Source organism: Python bivittatus, unplaced genomic scaffold (assembly GCF_059951505.1).
Source record: "Python bivittatus isolate LINGU-HERP-01145 unplaced genomic scaffold, Pbiv_v1 ctg000080_np1212, whole genome shotgun sequence".
NCBI lineage: Eukaryota > Metazoa > Chordata > Lepidosauria > Squamata > Pythonidae > Python > Python bivittatus.
In genome coordinates this window covers 77,110,444-77,126,332 of record NW_028277035.1, presented here as the reverse complement: position 1 = coordinate 77,126,332, position 15,889 = coordinate 77,110,444, and the positions used below count along the sequence as shown (strand labels likewise).

The window sequence follows — 15,889 nt, the reverse complement described above, 5'->3', positions numbered from 1 at the left end:
CCAAAGAAGGGCAATGCCAAAGAATGCTCAAACTATCGCACAATTGCACTCATTTCACATGCTAGCAAGGTTATGCTCAAAATCCTACAAGCTAGGCTTCAGCAATATATGAACCGAGAACTACCGGATGTACAAGCTGGGTTTCGAAGAGGCAGAGGAACTAGAGATCAAATCGCCAACATTCGCTGGATCATGGAGAAAGCACGAGAGTTCCAGAAAAATATCTACTTCTGCTTCATTGACTATGCAAAAGCCTTTGATTGTGTGGATCACAACAAACTGTGGCAAGTTCTTAAAGAGATGGGAGTACCAGACCACCTTACCTGTCTCCTGTGAAATCTGTATGCGGGCCAAGAAGCAACAGTTAGAACCGGTCATGGAACAACCGATTGGTTCAAAATAGGGAAAGGTGTACGACAAGGCTGTATACTGTCACCCTGCTTATTTAACCTATATGCAGAGTACATCATGAGAAATGCCAGGCTGGAAGAATCACAAGCCGGAATTAAGATTGCAGGGAGAATCATCAACAACCTCAGATATGCGGACGATACCACCCTAATGGCAGAAAGTGAAGAAGAACTAAAGAGCCTCTTGATGAGGGTGAAAGAGGAGAGTGCAAAAGCTGGCTTGAAACTCAACATTAAAAAAACTAAGATCATGGCATCTGGACCCATCAATTCCTGGCAAATAGAAGGGGTAGAAATGGAAGCAGTAACAGACTTCATTTATTTGGGCTCCAAGATCACCGCAGATGGAGACTGCAGCCATGAAATTAAAAGACGCTTGCTCCTTGGGAGGAAAGCTATGGCAAGCCTAGATAGCATATTAAAAAGCAGAGACGTCACCTTGCCAACAAAGATCCGCATAGTCAAAGCTATGGTTTTTCCAGTAGTAATGTATGGCTGTGAGAGCTGGACCATAAAAAAGGCTGAGCGCCGAAGAATTGATGCCTTTGAACTGTGGTGCTGGAGAAGACTCTTAAGAGTCCCCTGGACTGCTAGGAGGTCAAACCAGTCAATCTTAAAGGAAATCAACCCTGATTGCTCATTGGAAGGATCGATAATGAAGCTCAAGCTCAGATACTTTGGTCACCTAATGTGAAGAGAGATCTCTTTGGAGAAGACCCTGATGCTGGGAAAGATTGAAGGCAAAAGGAGAAGAGGACGGCAGAGGATGAGATGGTTAGATAGCATCACTGAAGCAATGAGCATGAAACTGAGCAAACTCAGGGAGGCAGTGAAGGACAGGAAGGCCTGGCGCAATATGGTTCATGGGGTCACGAAGAGTCGGACACGACTTAACGACTAAACAACAACAACAACAAAATGGTGTTATTCCAGCCACTGTGGTCTGGAACCTATGGTTTAGGGGCTAGTGTAATTGTGAACTCAGCCAGTGTGGCTTATTCAACAAAGCATGGTTAAAACAAACTCTGATTTAGTATGGTTTGTGAATCATACAAATCAGGCATGGGCAACCTTTTAGTGATCAAGAGCTCCATGATGATGGGACCATAATACTGAAGTAGGTGGGGACAATAGGAACACCAAATAAATAAAAAAATCATAACTGATGCTTCCTAGCTTATCAAGAAAATCACAGATGCACAGAAAGATGCACAGAAAGTTATGGTATGAATGCTAAATAGCATTCTGTTTCAGCGCATGGAAAATGCAATAATTATTTTTTAAAGTGAAGGCATTTCTCCACTTGCATTCAATCACAGCATGAACATGCCCTGGCAGCCTCTTTATTTTGCCACGTCCCAATGATGTTCCCTTTGTCTGATCCTAGGCCCATGACTGAGGCAAGCTTAAGTGTCAGTTCAGAAGAGTTTCCTCCCACTATGACAATAGCAACCAGTGGCACAATCAGGTGACCCACAGTGGGTGGGATAAGCCTGTCACTTATTGGTCACTTTGGGCTGGTGCTGCACAATCCCAGTTTCCTGGAGTCCATCCTCTTCTCTTCTCTTCTCTTCTCTTCTCTTCTCTTCTCTTCTCTTCTCTTCTCTTCTCTTCTCTTCTCTTCTCTTCTCTTCTCTTCTCTTCTCTTCTCTTCTCTTCCCTTCCCTTCCCTTCCCTTCCCTTCCCTTCCCTTCCCTTCCCTTCCCTTCTCTCCTCTCCTCTCCTCTCCTCTCCTCTCCTCTCCTCTCCTCTCCTCTCCTCTCCTCTCCTCTCCTCTCCTCTCCTTCACTTCTTTAGAAGGAAAGAGCAGGACACAGCTACTGGCTGCTTGATATCCATACCTCCCACACTTCTTGATCACAGATTGATTGATGGTAGAGCTGCAGGGTATCCTCTAGCAGGCAGTCCTTGCCACCCTGGGATCAGCAGGGCTACCTATCACAGAGACCAGCCGTCTTAGCACCCGAGTCTAGCCATCGATCAGAACTATCCACCAAGCTCAGCAGTGTTGTGACTGGCAGATGGTTTCCAAGCTGTCGTGACACTGGGAAATGGGGAAGGCAGCAAAGCCAGAAGATTTAACAATGGTGCTGCTTACCATGCTTTGCAGACCCTAAATCAAGATGCTACCATCCAGCGGCACCATCCAATACTAAGGCAGGACAGAAGCTTTAGAAGAAGGATAAAGTAGAGAGCACTTTAAATCAGCAATGAAGAATGGCCTTCAAGTGAAGGAAGCCCACCATTCTTTGCCCAGTTAATTGATGCACTTGAGGGAAATTAATAAATAGCAGGCCATGTGAATGGTCTGAAAGAGCCCACAAAGCTTGAATTGGGACAGATGTGGAGGAAGCATGCTGGGCATCAGTGCATCCAATAAAGATCTGGGTCTCTTAGTGATTTAGAAGTTGAACATGAGCCAACAGTGTGATGCAGCTGCAAAAGAAGTAAATGCAGTCCTAGGCTGCAGCAGTAGAAGTATACAGTGGTGTCACTATCAGGAGAACTCATTGTTCCTCCCCATTCTGTGCAGGTCAGACCACATCTAGAATATTGTGCCCAGTTTCAGGAAGAACACTGAGAAACTGGAGTATGCCCATCTTAGCAGCCAAGATGATAAGGTGGGCCAGGGAGGAAAACAGAAAAAGAGTGTTTAGTGGCACTGGATATGTTTAGCCTGGAGAAGAGAAAAGGACAGGGAGATAGTGTTACATTTCTGAAACTTTGCCATGCTGGAATCGGTGGAGAATTGTTCCTGAAGACTGGACAAAAGTAAATGGATTTAAAGTACAAAGAAGTAGATTTTGGTTGCACATCAGTAAAAAAATGCCTAAAAATAAAAACAGCCTTTAAACTGTATGATTTGATGATTGTAGGAATTTAATTTTGAAACTTCTATGGAACTCTTCCTTGATTTTCATGGAAAGTCCATCTCAGTTTGTAGTGAAGCTGATATGACACTAGAGGTCCTCACAGCCCCAGATCAGAAAAGTTGCTAAAGGATTGTTTGGTTTATGGCAGTTACTATTACCTAGTTTTTCTACCGCTGATCAAGGTTGCACTTGTCACAGATTCCACTATTGAACAAGGAATCTCACTGTAATGTACTTTATCGTTTTGACTGTTTTACCCATTGAATTGGGTAGTTTTGACATTAGTAAAGAAGAAAGGATCATTGAATGGCTTAGCTGTAAGAGTTTGAGTCCTTCACTGCATCTCTGAACCCTAGAGATATTGTTATTTATTTAATTTATTTATTTAATACAATTTAGAGATCACCTGACTCCTGATAACTCTGGGCAACTTACATTGAAAAAAAGTAAGAACAAGGCAAATGCTGTATAACAATAAAACATCCTACAGGTGCTCAACCATTATTCTGCCCCAGGGTCTGGGAGAACTGGTAAGTGTTCAGTGGCTTTCCAATGAACCATACAAAACTCCATGGGAATGGTCTTCCAGGGGACAAGCACTGCAGCAGAGAAATTTTGCTTGCTAGTTCCTGAGAGATGGCACCTAAAAGGGCCCTAAAGGGCACCTAGTCTGCCTGATCTCTTAGGGGGGGACCATCAGAGGCAGGGGGTCCTTCAAATAACTAGCCTCTACCTTTGTATTATATTGTAATATAGTAGAAATAAATACATTAAATATTGTAATTTAGAGACATTTATGACCCTAATCAAACTTTGTCACAAACACCAAATCTTAGCTTATCTCAAAAAAGCTAAGTAGGCTTTGGTTTTCTTAGTCCTTGAACACAGAGACCATCAGAAAATACCGAGGCTATAAGCTAGTTTGGAAGGCAAAAAACATCCTAGAAAAAAAGGCATTTCTCACTGTTGCCAAGAAAACTCTTTGGATAAGAACATCAGCATAAAAACATGCTGGCTTGGACTCCTTGATCGGACTTCTGGCCCACCTAGTCCATCAGTCTGTTCTCACAATGGCCAACCAACTGCACAAGGAGGCCCACTAGTCTCCCGGCAGATTAGTCTCCCAAGACTAATAGCCATTGATCCCCATGACCTCTATGAATTGGTCCAACCTTTTTTTAAAGCCAGCTAAGTTGGTAACCAGCATCACATCTCATGGTAAAAGGCTCATGTCACCCCCTAGAGTTGAAGTCGACTTGAGGAGGCCTTTATCTTTAATCACACCTTACATAAGACAGTGGTTCTAAGTAACCTCATCAAAGCCTTGCATTTTTATTGAAATATTATGGCTGCTACTGCTATTGCTCCATTATTTTCTCAAGTTGAACCTCTAACGGTTAGAACACACCAGGGAAGAGTTCCTGGAAACAGCCCTACCACTGGTCTGTGAGACATTTAGACTTTGCATGCGTTCTTCCAAGTTCTGATTATTGCAGAATCTGTTAGGCATTTGGGACAAATGGTAGAAGATAGTCAGACTGACTTGGCAACAATCTGATTCTAGTTACCCCAGTACTATCTGCGCTCTCGAGAAAGAGACACAGTTAAGAGCAACAGGGCACTCATGGTCAGGGTTTGGCGGACTTTAAGCTTTGTCTCAGCAGCAATAGCAGGACTGTCCATCATGGAGGTCAGCAGAGTTCAGTTACATCATGAAAATTTCTGATTGTGTGTATGTGTACCCCAGCTCAAGCACATGTTTTCTAAATTATTCTTTATTATGTTGCTTACTCTTTATTATGTATGTCTATTATACCATGTGATTTGAAATTGTTTTCTTATCTAAATACACTTTGCTCAGTACTTCTGATGTGTGTGGCTGAAGCTTAGTGTTATTCTGCTATGTTGTGGCTGGGTATAATCTGTGGGTGGCATTAGCTTGGTAGCTGAGGATTTGCAAGCACGCGCAACAGCTGTACAAATGCAGACCATCAACATTTTGAGCGGGAGCCATGTATTTACCACTGGGCTCTGCTGCTCATTCTGAACTTAACCAAGAAAAAATTTAGCTATCATACTGGCTAGCAACACTGGTTATCTTGCTGGCTCTTCAGTAAGATTCATCTCAACTTCTCAGGTCTAAGAATCTCTGGACACAGTATATTAGATCTCATAATCCTGTTGTTGTTGCAAAATGAGCACTAGAAATCTGCTGTTATTCAGCACAAATTTGGGGAGGGCAAAAGTTCATGGCTGCATCTGAAGAGACTTTCTTCTTTTCTCCATAGTTTTAGCCCTTATTTCCCATTATACCCCTACCCATAACCATAGGAAGGGCCCCTTTGGATCAAGCCGACATCCTACAAGACCAGAATTCTGTATTCTACACTGACCAACCAGATGCATCCATGACACAGTAGCCCCCCTTTCATTTCTTTCATGTCTCCCCAGTAGCTGGTATTTAACTTATTCTAGCATGATTGGGGAGATGGTATCCAGCTGTCAATATTGGCTACTGTATGTTATTGCCCCCTCCCCCAATATGCTTTCTAGTCTGCTTTTAAAACCATCTAACTGGTGGCTCTCATCACATCTGATAGCAGCAAATGTCATGTCTTTGTATACAGACCTTGAATTTTTCAGTTCTTGCTCAGGTCTTATTTCATTCTCCCTCACTGCCACCATTTGAGAAACTCCATCTGTTGACATGTACGTTATGTGTCTCTTTCTTGCCTTTGGTCTCCCCTCTCAACACCCATCTTTTCTGCAATCTTGTTCTTTAATCTTTGCTGCAAGAGTCTTCAAATTTAAGTGTCATAATTGTTAAGTCTAGATCTTTATTAGCTTGCTGTTTATTCTTTCCCAGGTTTTCTCCACATTTTAGATTGCAAAGCTTGGGGGGAGGAAACCTGCTTAGTTCTCTTCCCCCCTTTGCCTTGAAAAAGTGCTTGTAGGGATTGCAATAAGCCAAGGTTCAGGGGAGAGCAGCAAAGCAGCCTTCCCGTGCAGCAGGTGGTTTCTTTTGGTCTGTATGTCAGCTGGAGATACTATCTTTGGGGACATTTTCTGCAATGCACCTGCTTTGATCTAGCCTGCTTGGCCTAATCTATGGGCAGCTGTTAGTAAGGGGCCAGTCCTGCCACATACAGAAGTCTAGAAAAGGTGTTTTTTCCCCGTTCCTGAAGTGAGATTGGAGCATGCCAATCTAGCAGCTTATCTGGGCTTCCTCAGTTCATTGTTTGCAATGGGAGATTATTTAGGTCAGCCAGTGGCAGGTTTAACTTTCTCCTTTAGGTCAAGGTGAGGTGAGGAAGCGAAGACTCCACCGTATGCTTAGCCTGTCCCACTCCTGGCTTATTGCCGTTTTGGTAGGAGAAAGAAAAAATGGGTACCGATATTGGGCCATCCTCTCAGAAGGAAAGCCTTAAACATACAAAAAGAAAATAAGAAAATACTGAAAATATTTAGTAGCATACTTTAAAGTTTATTTACCTATACAAAATCATAGGTCTCTGAAAAGTCTGTAGCAGTAAAAGAATAAGCAAAAAAGATTTTCTTGTTTTAAAAGGCTATATAAATATGCACAAAGAAATAAATTATTTTTGTTTTACATTTTCAATGTTTATTCCAAACTTAAAACTTCAATAATACAAATGACTAAGGACCAGCTTAACAAATTCAACTTCTCTCTGTGAGTGTATGCCTGAGTGTGTATGTGAATACACACAGACTCACATATATATTTGTGTGAGCATATATAGAATTCTTTGTACATGCTTTGGAGTATCAGTAAAAAGATTGATCTTCCCCCAGAAATTACTTTATCCACAATATGAATAAGGAGTGATGCACCCTATTTTTTAAAATCCCAAACAGCACCATTTTAGAGAATCCTGAAGCACAGTATAACTGAGAAACAAACATAATTGTTTATAGGCTGCAAAATCATGATAGGTGGTCTTTAAATAGTTTATTCCTACAGGTAGATATGAGGTAGGTTGATTCCTCTTGGCAAAAACCTGTAGTTGATTTTTAACTCTCTCTTTTACACCAAAACCAATATTTATTAATTTTACTGGAAATAGTCATTTATCATTCTCTGGTCCCAGTTACAGAAGTCAATCTATAATGTAAGTACACATTTCCATTTATAGATCAGATAAACTGATTTTACAGTGGGGTGGTAACAATTCACACACCCAGCTTCTGACTTACAAAACAGGTACTCTAGATTGTCTGTTCTTAATTCAAATCAGTTTCCAACCTGGACTACTTCCTGGTTCCCCTTGTTCCCACCCTGTCTATCCTAGCCAATGGATCATCCTCACCAATAAGACTTCGATTGGACAGGTAACTGAAGAGTGCATTTGTTTTTCACATCTTGTACTTTTCCGTTTTAATGCCTATCAATTTTAAGGCACCAACATGGTATAATTAATGTATTTGCATTCACTATTAAACAAAGAGTAATACTGGCCCACATAACCAAACTGGTCAATTTCAAAGTTTCTGTTTCTGATGTCATTTAATATTATGAGACTTCTAGGCAGAGGAGCCCTTGGTGCTTGTATTCAAAGGCCATTGTGCTGCTCTTCTGCCTTTTTTCTGTAACTCTTTTTTTTTTTTTTCTGGAAAGAAGAAACACAGAAGAAAAGGTGGGAAAAGCTGGGAGTGTTGCATATGGAAGACAGTGTAGCTCCTGTAAACGATTCTGTGAAAGCACCTCAAATGTGTCCCAGTGCATTCCATATTAGACCTTGATAAATTACTCATGGGGAGAGGTGGGGAGGAGAATGTGTAAAATTATATTTTTTAAAAGTCATGAAAACAGTAATGCTTTATTACCTTTATGTGCAACTGCTTCTCTGCCCCACCCCCACCCCTACCCCGTGCTTAAACTTAGGGATATATATTCAAGATGGCATACTTTTAAAAGATGTTTAACATTATTCAGAATACTGTTTTTTTAAGAAAAACACACACAACCAAGCATCCTTCAAGTAGCATTGCAATACAAAGCCAGCCCTCTACTCTGTTCACATGCTCATAACCTCCTTCAGTAAAATCTTCTTGATCAGCAGATGTGACTCCCACATTGCCAGTTTCTTTCTCTCCAAATTGTGCTGCTAAAAATTATCCCAACAAGAATCTTCTTTTCACATTTTGGGATGTTTGCAATGTCAACAACTCCCCATCTTCTAAAAAAAGTGCTTTCAAAAATACTTTAACCCAAAGTAGCATTTGAGGTTAGGAGATTTAAAAGCAGACAACTGGAGTCCTTTTCCTTGTTGAGGATATTCAGATTCATACTGTTGTGCTAGCCCAGATGAGATTCTTCAGGTTTCTCTCACTGAATGCTTTTTGTCCTCCCATAACAATCTTCATTGCTGAGTTGCACCAGGAAGCTTGTTTTTGTAGGGAAAAATGTAAGGTGCAAGGCACATGGGGCAACCAAAGTGGAGGGCAGGTTCATACTAAAGTCCCAGGTTTTGAATCCTCATGCCAGAACAGTCTCTGCTCACTCTCTTGCAGATCATCTTGCAAAAGGTTCCTATCGCTGCTGCCCAACTGGCTAGTTTCGGCATATATCCTGAAAAAGAAGGACAGCCATTAGCGGCAGGCCAGGTGCTCCTCCAGAGTTCACTTGGTAGGCCTTCTTTCTAATAAGACCCCCCTGTCCTTTCAAGTGATGCTCTGAAGTTAGCTTTAAGAGAAAGCAGTCTGCATTACGCTGTATTCTGATTTGGACATAAATTTATTGCCCCCCAAAGACCAGGAAGTTAAGTTCTTTCCAACATTATACAGGCAGGGGGGTGGAAGGATGCAGATGGACACAATCCAATAACAGTTACAGTCAGTAGCAGTTTAGATAACAATCAGTCTCTTGTATATATATTCATGGTTTTAATTCACCGTCACGAACACGTAGCAATTGTAAATTACTATCCTTATAACTAAACACCTATTAAGAAAATATATAGCAGAGTATTTGCATGGATTTCTAGCTCAGCCCTCCCTGAAAAGTCAGAACAGGTTATACAGTAATACCCTTACAAAACAGCCAACTATAATGATAATATTGATATCATACACAGAATAGTGCATTTGTGTATATTATCTATACCTCCTGACAGGTATGGTTAGCTTTAATTATGAAACAAGCCTCAGTTTACAAAATGGCCTTGTTGTAATAAAGCATACAGGTAGTCCTCGTTTAGCAACCACAACTGGGACTGGCAACTTGGTCCTTAAGGGAAGCAGCCACTAAGTGAAACCGCGGCTATGCTTATGAGCTTACTTCAGTTTTCCTTTGCTTTACAGACTCGTGAAGGTCGTAAATGTGAGGGTTGGTCACAAAGTTACTTTTTCATCACTATTGTAACTGTGAATGGTTGCTGCATGAGGCAGTTGCTAAATGAGGACTACCTGCAGTAATAGTTTAGAGCAAGGGTGGAGAAGCAGTAGCTCTTGGTATTCATGGCACCCCATGAATACTTTGTAGCCCCCAAAAGCACCAGAATATGCTGCTGAAATTCGGCGGCAAAGCCACCTATTGATTTTTGTTTTGTGGCAAAAATGTGCTTAAACAGGCCTTGGCAATCCTCCTAAAAGACAGCATAATTAAATAATAAAAACACACATAATTTTTGCTTGGTTATATATTTTTTAACCTCTAAGTTTTTTTAAAAAATCACCTGGAACAGGTCAAACAGTTTTAAAAGCACCCTTTAAAATTAAGCAAATGCCACTACATCACGAGTTCACTGCACACAAGTCTGCTCGGCAATAAGCAAGGGTATCAGCAGTCACCCACTTCAAACCACACACACACAAACACACATACTGGTCACAAGTACTTGGATCCTCTTACTTCAAGGTATTTAAACATCAAGTCGTTTCTGCAGATGTAAGTCAGAGAAAGCCTTTGTTCTAAGGGGGAAAAGGAGTTAAAAGAACCAAACAGAAAGGAGAAAGGGAGAGGGGGTGGGGGTGGGGGCAGGCGCAGAACAGGGATCAGGGAAACAAACAAGCAGAAACCCCAGGATAAAAAAAGCATCTGGCAGCACTGGAGGGAAACATTAGTTTTTTTGATGTTGGCAGAAATGCCATGAAAGCAAAGGAGAAAATACAGGGGGAAAACAATAACTAGAAGAATGGCATGAGGGTTATCAGTTGCTCAAAGTGGTGTCCTTTGAGATGTAACCTACAGAACACAAATGGTTTATCTCAGCATTCTGCAGCTTGGTGCTGTCCAGCTATCAAGCTACAACTCTCGGTCTTGGCAAAGCTGGGCCACTGGATCCCCAAGCTCCTCAAGTAAACAGGCTGAAGGAGGCTGCCCTACCTAATCTTATGGTATATTTTCAGAAGCCAGATCGGAAAAGGAGACAAACAGAATACACATGGGAGATCCTGGTGTGGCGGTGCCTTTGTCCTTTATTTATTTATTTTAACGGACTTAGAACCCGCCCCAATCCCACAGGACTCTGGGCGGCATACAACATCAAACCAAAAGGAAACCAAGAACACAGCAATAAATAGTTAAATCCAGAACAGTACACAACAAACAAACAAACCCAAAAACAAAACAGAACAAAGATAAAACTCCAAATAAAACCTAAGACAGGTGTCCAAGTCAGTCAATTGGGACCAAAAGGGTGCTGAAATAAATCAGCTTTCATCTGTTTATGGAACTGCAAAAAGATGGGGGCTGCACGTATTTCTCTGGGGAAGTTATTCCATAAATTGGGAACTATTACAGGGAAAGCCTGCTGTCTTACCCACCTCCCACACACTTCATGAGGAGAGAGAACTTTCAGCAGGTCCTCTCTTGATGGCTGGACTGGATGGGCATATTCTGTTCTGGTAAGGGGTTGTCAGATGTATCCTGGTGTTATGCCACGTAGAGCTTTAAAGGTAATCACCAGCACTTTGAATCAGGCCTGGATTGCACATACTTTTGCACATAACATGATACACAGGGTGAACTGGCCTAATGTAAGGTAAAGGGCAGACTTCAGGAAAACAGGTCCTGGAATGGGACAGTTACATCACATATAATCTGAAGTTTGGGCTACTTTTTCCCATGCATCTCGCTCACTCACTGTTGGCTTCATCTTTGTCCACCAGTGGTGTAAGATGCAGCACCTGATTATTCCTATACAGATGTGACCTTTGACCCCCCCACCCCCAAATTGCCCATCCCTGCCTATTGCTTTGTCATTGTGTGCTACAATTTATAAAGCAAATTTTTCAGCAACATGAAGTATATTGTAGGGATAACTGTCCAACATGCAGGCTGTGGTCTTTCTACATTCACAAAAGTTGTAGAGAAGAACCCATGGCTCACCTGCTCTGCAGTGGGTGGTTCCCATACACATTCCCATAACAACTGGCAAAAGAGGATTGAGACAGCGTATCATAATCAGGAAGTCCTAATAGAACCTGATTCCGCCAGTTCACAGAGGAATTTGTTGAAGATGCTAAAATTGAGGACAGAAGAGATAACAATTAAAGAAGGACAGCAATGAACCATTTCTGATTTGGATAATAACTGTTTAGATAAAGGTTTGGCTAGGTGGTTGAGTTTAAAGCACTATACAAAATCACAGATGAAAGTGAAATGTCAATGTGATTAGGAACATGCTCCTTTTAGTGCAGCCCTCCCTAATCTAGCAGCTGGGACTTGGATATCGATACATCTAGAGGAACTACATTGGGAAAGGTTACCTTAAAGTATTTATACATTTTATTCCAGTTGGGTTGCTATAAAGCGAACATCAGCAAATTAATACTGAGCTCACCTGCTTTCAGTGTAAGATCTACAATGATGAAATTAAAAATGATAATCTCTCTGGTGGTGTACTGATTAGGAGGTTGGATTAGGACTGAGAAGACCTGGTTCAAATCTCCATTCAGCAATAAAGCTTGCCTGGTGCTCTGGGGCCATCGCTCTTTAGCTAACATTTGGAACTTATCACCAACAGCAAGCAGAGGGATTTACATCTATAGACTTACATCTTGCCCTTCCTACAGAAGCTCATCATATTCCCTTTTTCAATTTTATCCTCTCCAACCTTGTGAGTTGATGTGGGAGAGAGTAATTGAATGTGGATTTTTACCGGAGTTTCCCTAATCCTAGTCCAATTACCTTCTATACCATTTGGGCTCTGTCATATATTATGATTTTTTGAAGTTTATGTATTAAATGTGTTACTTTCAAAAGCATACCCAATTTTCAGAACTATACAATAAGCATCTGTACAGAACCCACATATTTGGGACCATTTTTTACTATAAGAGGTTGTCTATACTTCCCCTCTATTTCAATAACATTTATGAGTTGAAGCTGCAGAATAAATCTTATAACTGTTACAAATGTCTTATGGACTTCTCCACTGCATAAACATTGGATGTCTTTTAGAGATAGGCCCTCCTGACTATGGGAGACAGGATACGGGACTTGATGAGCCATTTGTATGAACCAGTAAGGCTTGTCTCAAATTTCTTAACCTCCTGCACACACTGTTGACATCCGATCGTATTACAAACCAGTATGACCATTCTTTTAAAACGAGAACAACAGGGCTCTCATCAATTACTTGGATAAAATCCACAACACTTGGCTGAGAATCTTTCTGAGTCCTTTTGTAAAGTGCCATGACTAAGCTGACCTAATGAAGAGGTACACTTAAAAGAGTAAGTTGCACATTAAAAGTTGCATGTAAATAAGGAATAATATAGTGGGTAGTGCTGACATCTAAATTCACACGTGAATAATTCTCTCACACAAGCTATAATCTATAGCAGGTACGGCCAAGATCCAAATCCTCTGACATTCTGGAACTATTGCTCTGAGCACTGGCCATGCTGGTGGGTGTTTCTGGAAGCTGTAGTCCAAGACATCTGAAGGATAGCAGGTTGCCTGTCCCAGGCAGGTCCTTCTTATTTAATACTAGTCAGTCTACCTCAGTCTTTCCTAACCAGTTGCTCCTGGCATATTTAAGGACTACAAATCCCAGAATTATCAACCAGATGATGGCTATGTGTGCTTTAGTGTTCCATTCCCAATGCAGGGGAGAGAACTAGGCTGATAAAACTGGTCTTTTTTATTTAGAATTTCTTCAAAAATATGAACATCCTTTTTTTTTGAAACAGTGAAAAATAGTAAAATAAAATAACACCAACAGATAATCAGGTGAAACTTCTTTCAGCTTCTAGGCAAGTTTTAGAACAGTACAATCTAGAATCCCTTGTACTAATTCAGAAGGGACACTGAATGGGTAGAAGAACCTTTTCAAGTTGCACTGGTTGCATTTGACCCATTGTATAGCTACTCATATTCCAGATTCCCAAATCATTCAAGTTTTTAACCTCCAACAATTGGAGAATTCTCTTTTCTATACCTTTTCATTGTACTTTACAATGATAAGAGCACTAGTACCTCTTCCAGTGATTGTCAGAGACACTTGCAATCTAACTAAACATTTCCCTCTATAAGCTGATAACGAGTTTCTATGTGGGAAAGCTTTCCCACTTATTAAAAGAAGAGCTTTGCTCATACAAATGAATGAAATTTCATAGTGAATGGAAAACCTGCTGAAGGCAGAGGTCATTACGTATGCATTGGATTGAGGTATGTAAGATTTCTGAAGAACATCAACACAAAACAGAACAATTATGAAAAACTGACAAACTGTATAGTTACCTAAAGAGAAAGAAGACGAATGACTGCTCTGACAACCTAGCATCTGTAGTCCAGCACAGCCTAGGCTTCTCTGTGACTCTCGATCAGCATCAAGGCCTGCCTGCAAGCCAAGAACCTGCTCTTTTTGTCCTGAGGCACGCTGGTACCAGCCACGAAGATGCTCTGCAACTAAGGCCTTGTGAATATTTTTAGTGATGTGCTCTGTTTTTACTGATGGTTTCCGTGGCAAGCGCAGCGTGGCGTACGGATTATGTGGTACTCTCTCCATTTCATCTTCGTGGAAAGATCTGAATTCCCAATAGCGACGTTCATATCCATAGTGTGCTGATGAACGGTAGGAAGGATTGACGGTGTATTGGCCCTCTGTGCCATTCTCATATACGTAGCCACTGTTGTAATACATGTCACACTCTGTAGAAGGGGCATAGCCAGAAATATAGCAACTGGTTGGCATCTGTCCTTGTTTTTTTGAATAGATCCCATTGCAGGTGTCCTTCTGGGCTAGGTTAGGCATACTTCCCGAACTGGAAGCAGAAATGTTCTGTTTCTTGGACCGTCTCCTGTTTCTAGTACGGTTGTCAAGGGTTTGGGTGCTATAGCAGGGGTTTGAATTTGGGGTCATGCAATAGTACTCTGCACTGGACTGGCTAGTGTAGGAGGACCCATCATCCAGGATTTCTGTGCTGCTGCTTCTTTGGGATTTTGAAAGGGCAAATACTGGCTTTTCACTGGCGGGCTCAGGTAAGAAGTTAGTCTGGGATTCCAAACAGTGCTGTGGGGATGTCTCTGGTCTGAAAAGGTAGAAACAGGTTTTTGTTAAAAGCAAAGCAGACAGCCAGTTCCCATAACAGCACAGAGCAATAGTTTCAAAGAAAGTAGAGTAACTTCCAAAGTAGACTAAGTATAAAAGTATGTAAATGCATAACAGCAATTCAACAGCACAGCAAGATACCTATGGAATGTGCGGAGTTACCTTCTTGAGGTTTCTTCAAGGAAAATCCTACCGGGGGAGGATTTAGGGAGTATTTTAACAGGAATGTAGATATAGATATATAGATATAGATATATAATACGAGGTTGAATAAAGGACCACAAATTTCCTTCAGGCTGTATTATGCAGCAGAACTTTATTCTATACTTCAGTGAAACTATATAATTACAGGCAATGTTAGGATTTCACTGCTGATGAATAAATCCTATATACCTTGTCACAGAAATAATTCATAAGCTAACAGTGAATAATTAATAACCTGTACACTCATCATGATAACATTCAACTAAATGGGTAAAATATTACCTTGCATTAAGAATTAAAAATTACTTCATCTAAGGCAGCCCTGGATGATATGAAAATTGTATCCGGTGTTACAGTTGAGCCACGAACATATGTGCATGAATCAGCTCTTGTTTCCTAGGGCCAGGCTTTGAACATATAGCAGGGATGCAGTTCAGCCAAAACATGACACTTGTCAACTGCATAGGATTTGAGGATGCCCGATATAATATGTTTCAGATTAACAGCTATCATCAGTGTGGAGCAGTTATTTAAATATTTTATTGTTAAGAATTGCAATGCTAAAGAACATACTGCTGAGATGCAATGTGGTATCAAACATTCAAAACACCAAACCCTCACAAATCTGACAAATTTTGCCTGAGGGAGAAAAATGAAAGAGGGATACTCTTCAGCAATTCTATCCGTTTTGTGAATCAAACATCTAGTTGTTCGGTTTTATAAATGAGTAAGTTTGCAATTGAATTGCACATACTTCACATGTTGCTCTCTCATCTAGATGGATCATGTATTATATATGTGCGTGCGTGTCTGTGTGTGTGTGTGTGTGTGTGTGTGTGGAGAAGGGGGACAAAGTCCAACCTGCATAGTAATCCTGAGTTGT

At 41.1% G+C, this 15,889-nt stretch overlaps 1 protein-coding gene across 2 annotated transcripts in view; it reads right to left on the bottom strand.

Moving 5' to 3' along the window:
* Positions 1-6,756: 6,756 nt before the first annotated feature.
* The window catches only part of FRMD4B (FERM domain containing 4B), a 224,965-nt gene continuing 215,832 nt past the window's right edge, over positions 6,757-15,889 (bottom strand). For both annotated transcript variants that reach the window (XM_088134355.1, XM_007426078.3), the window contains exons 21-23: positions 13,992-14,782; positions 11,634-11,766; positions 6,757-8,873 (exon numbers count right to left, since the gene is read on the bottom strand). In XM_088134355.1, coding sequence (XP_087990481.1) covers positions 8,753-8,873; positions 11,634-11,766; positions 13,992-14,782 — 1,045 coding nt within the window. In that variant the 3' untranslated portion in view covers positions 6,757-8,752. The remainder of the gene's footprint in view (positions 8,874-11,633; positions 11,767-13,991; positions 14,783-15,889) is intronic.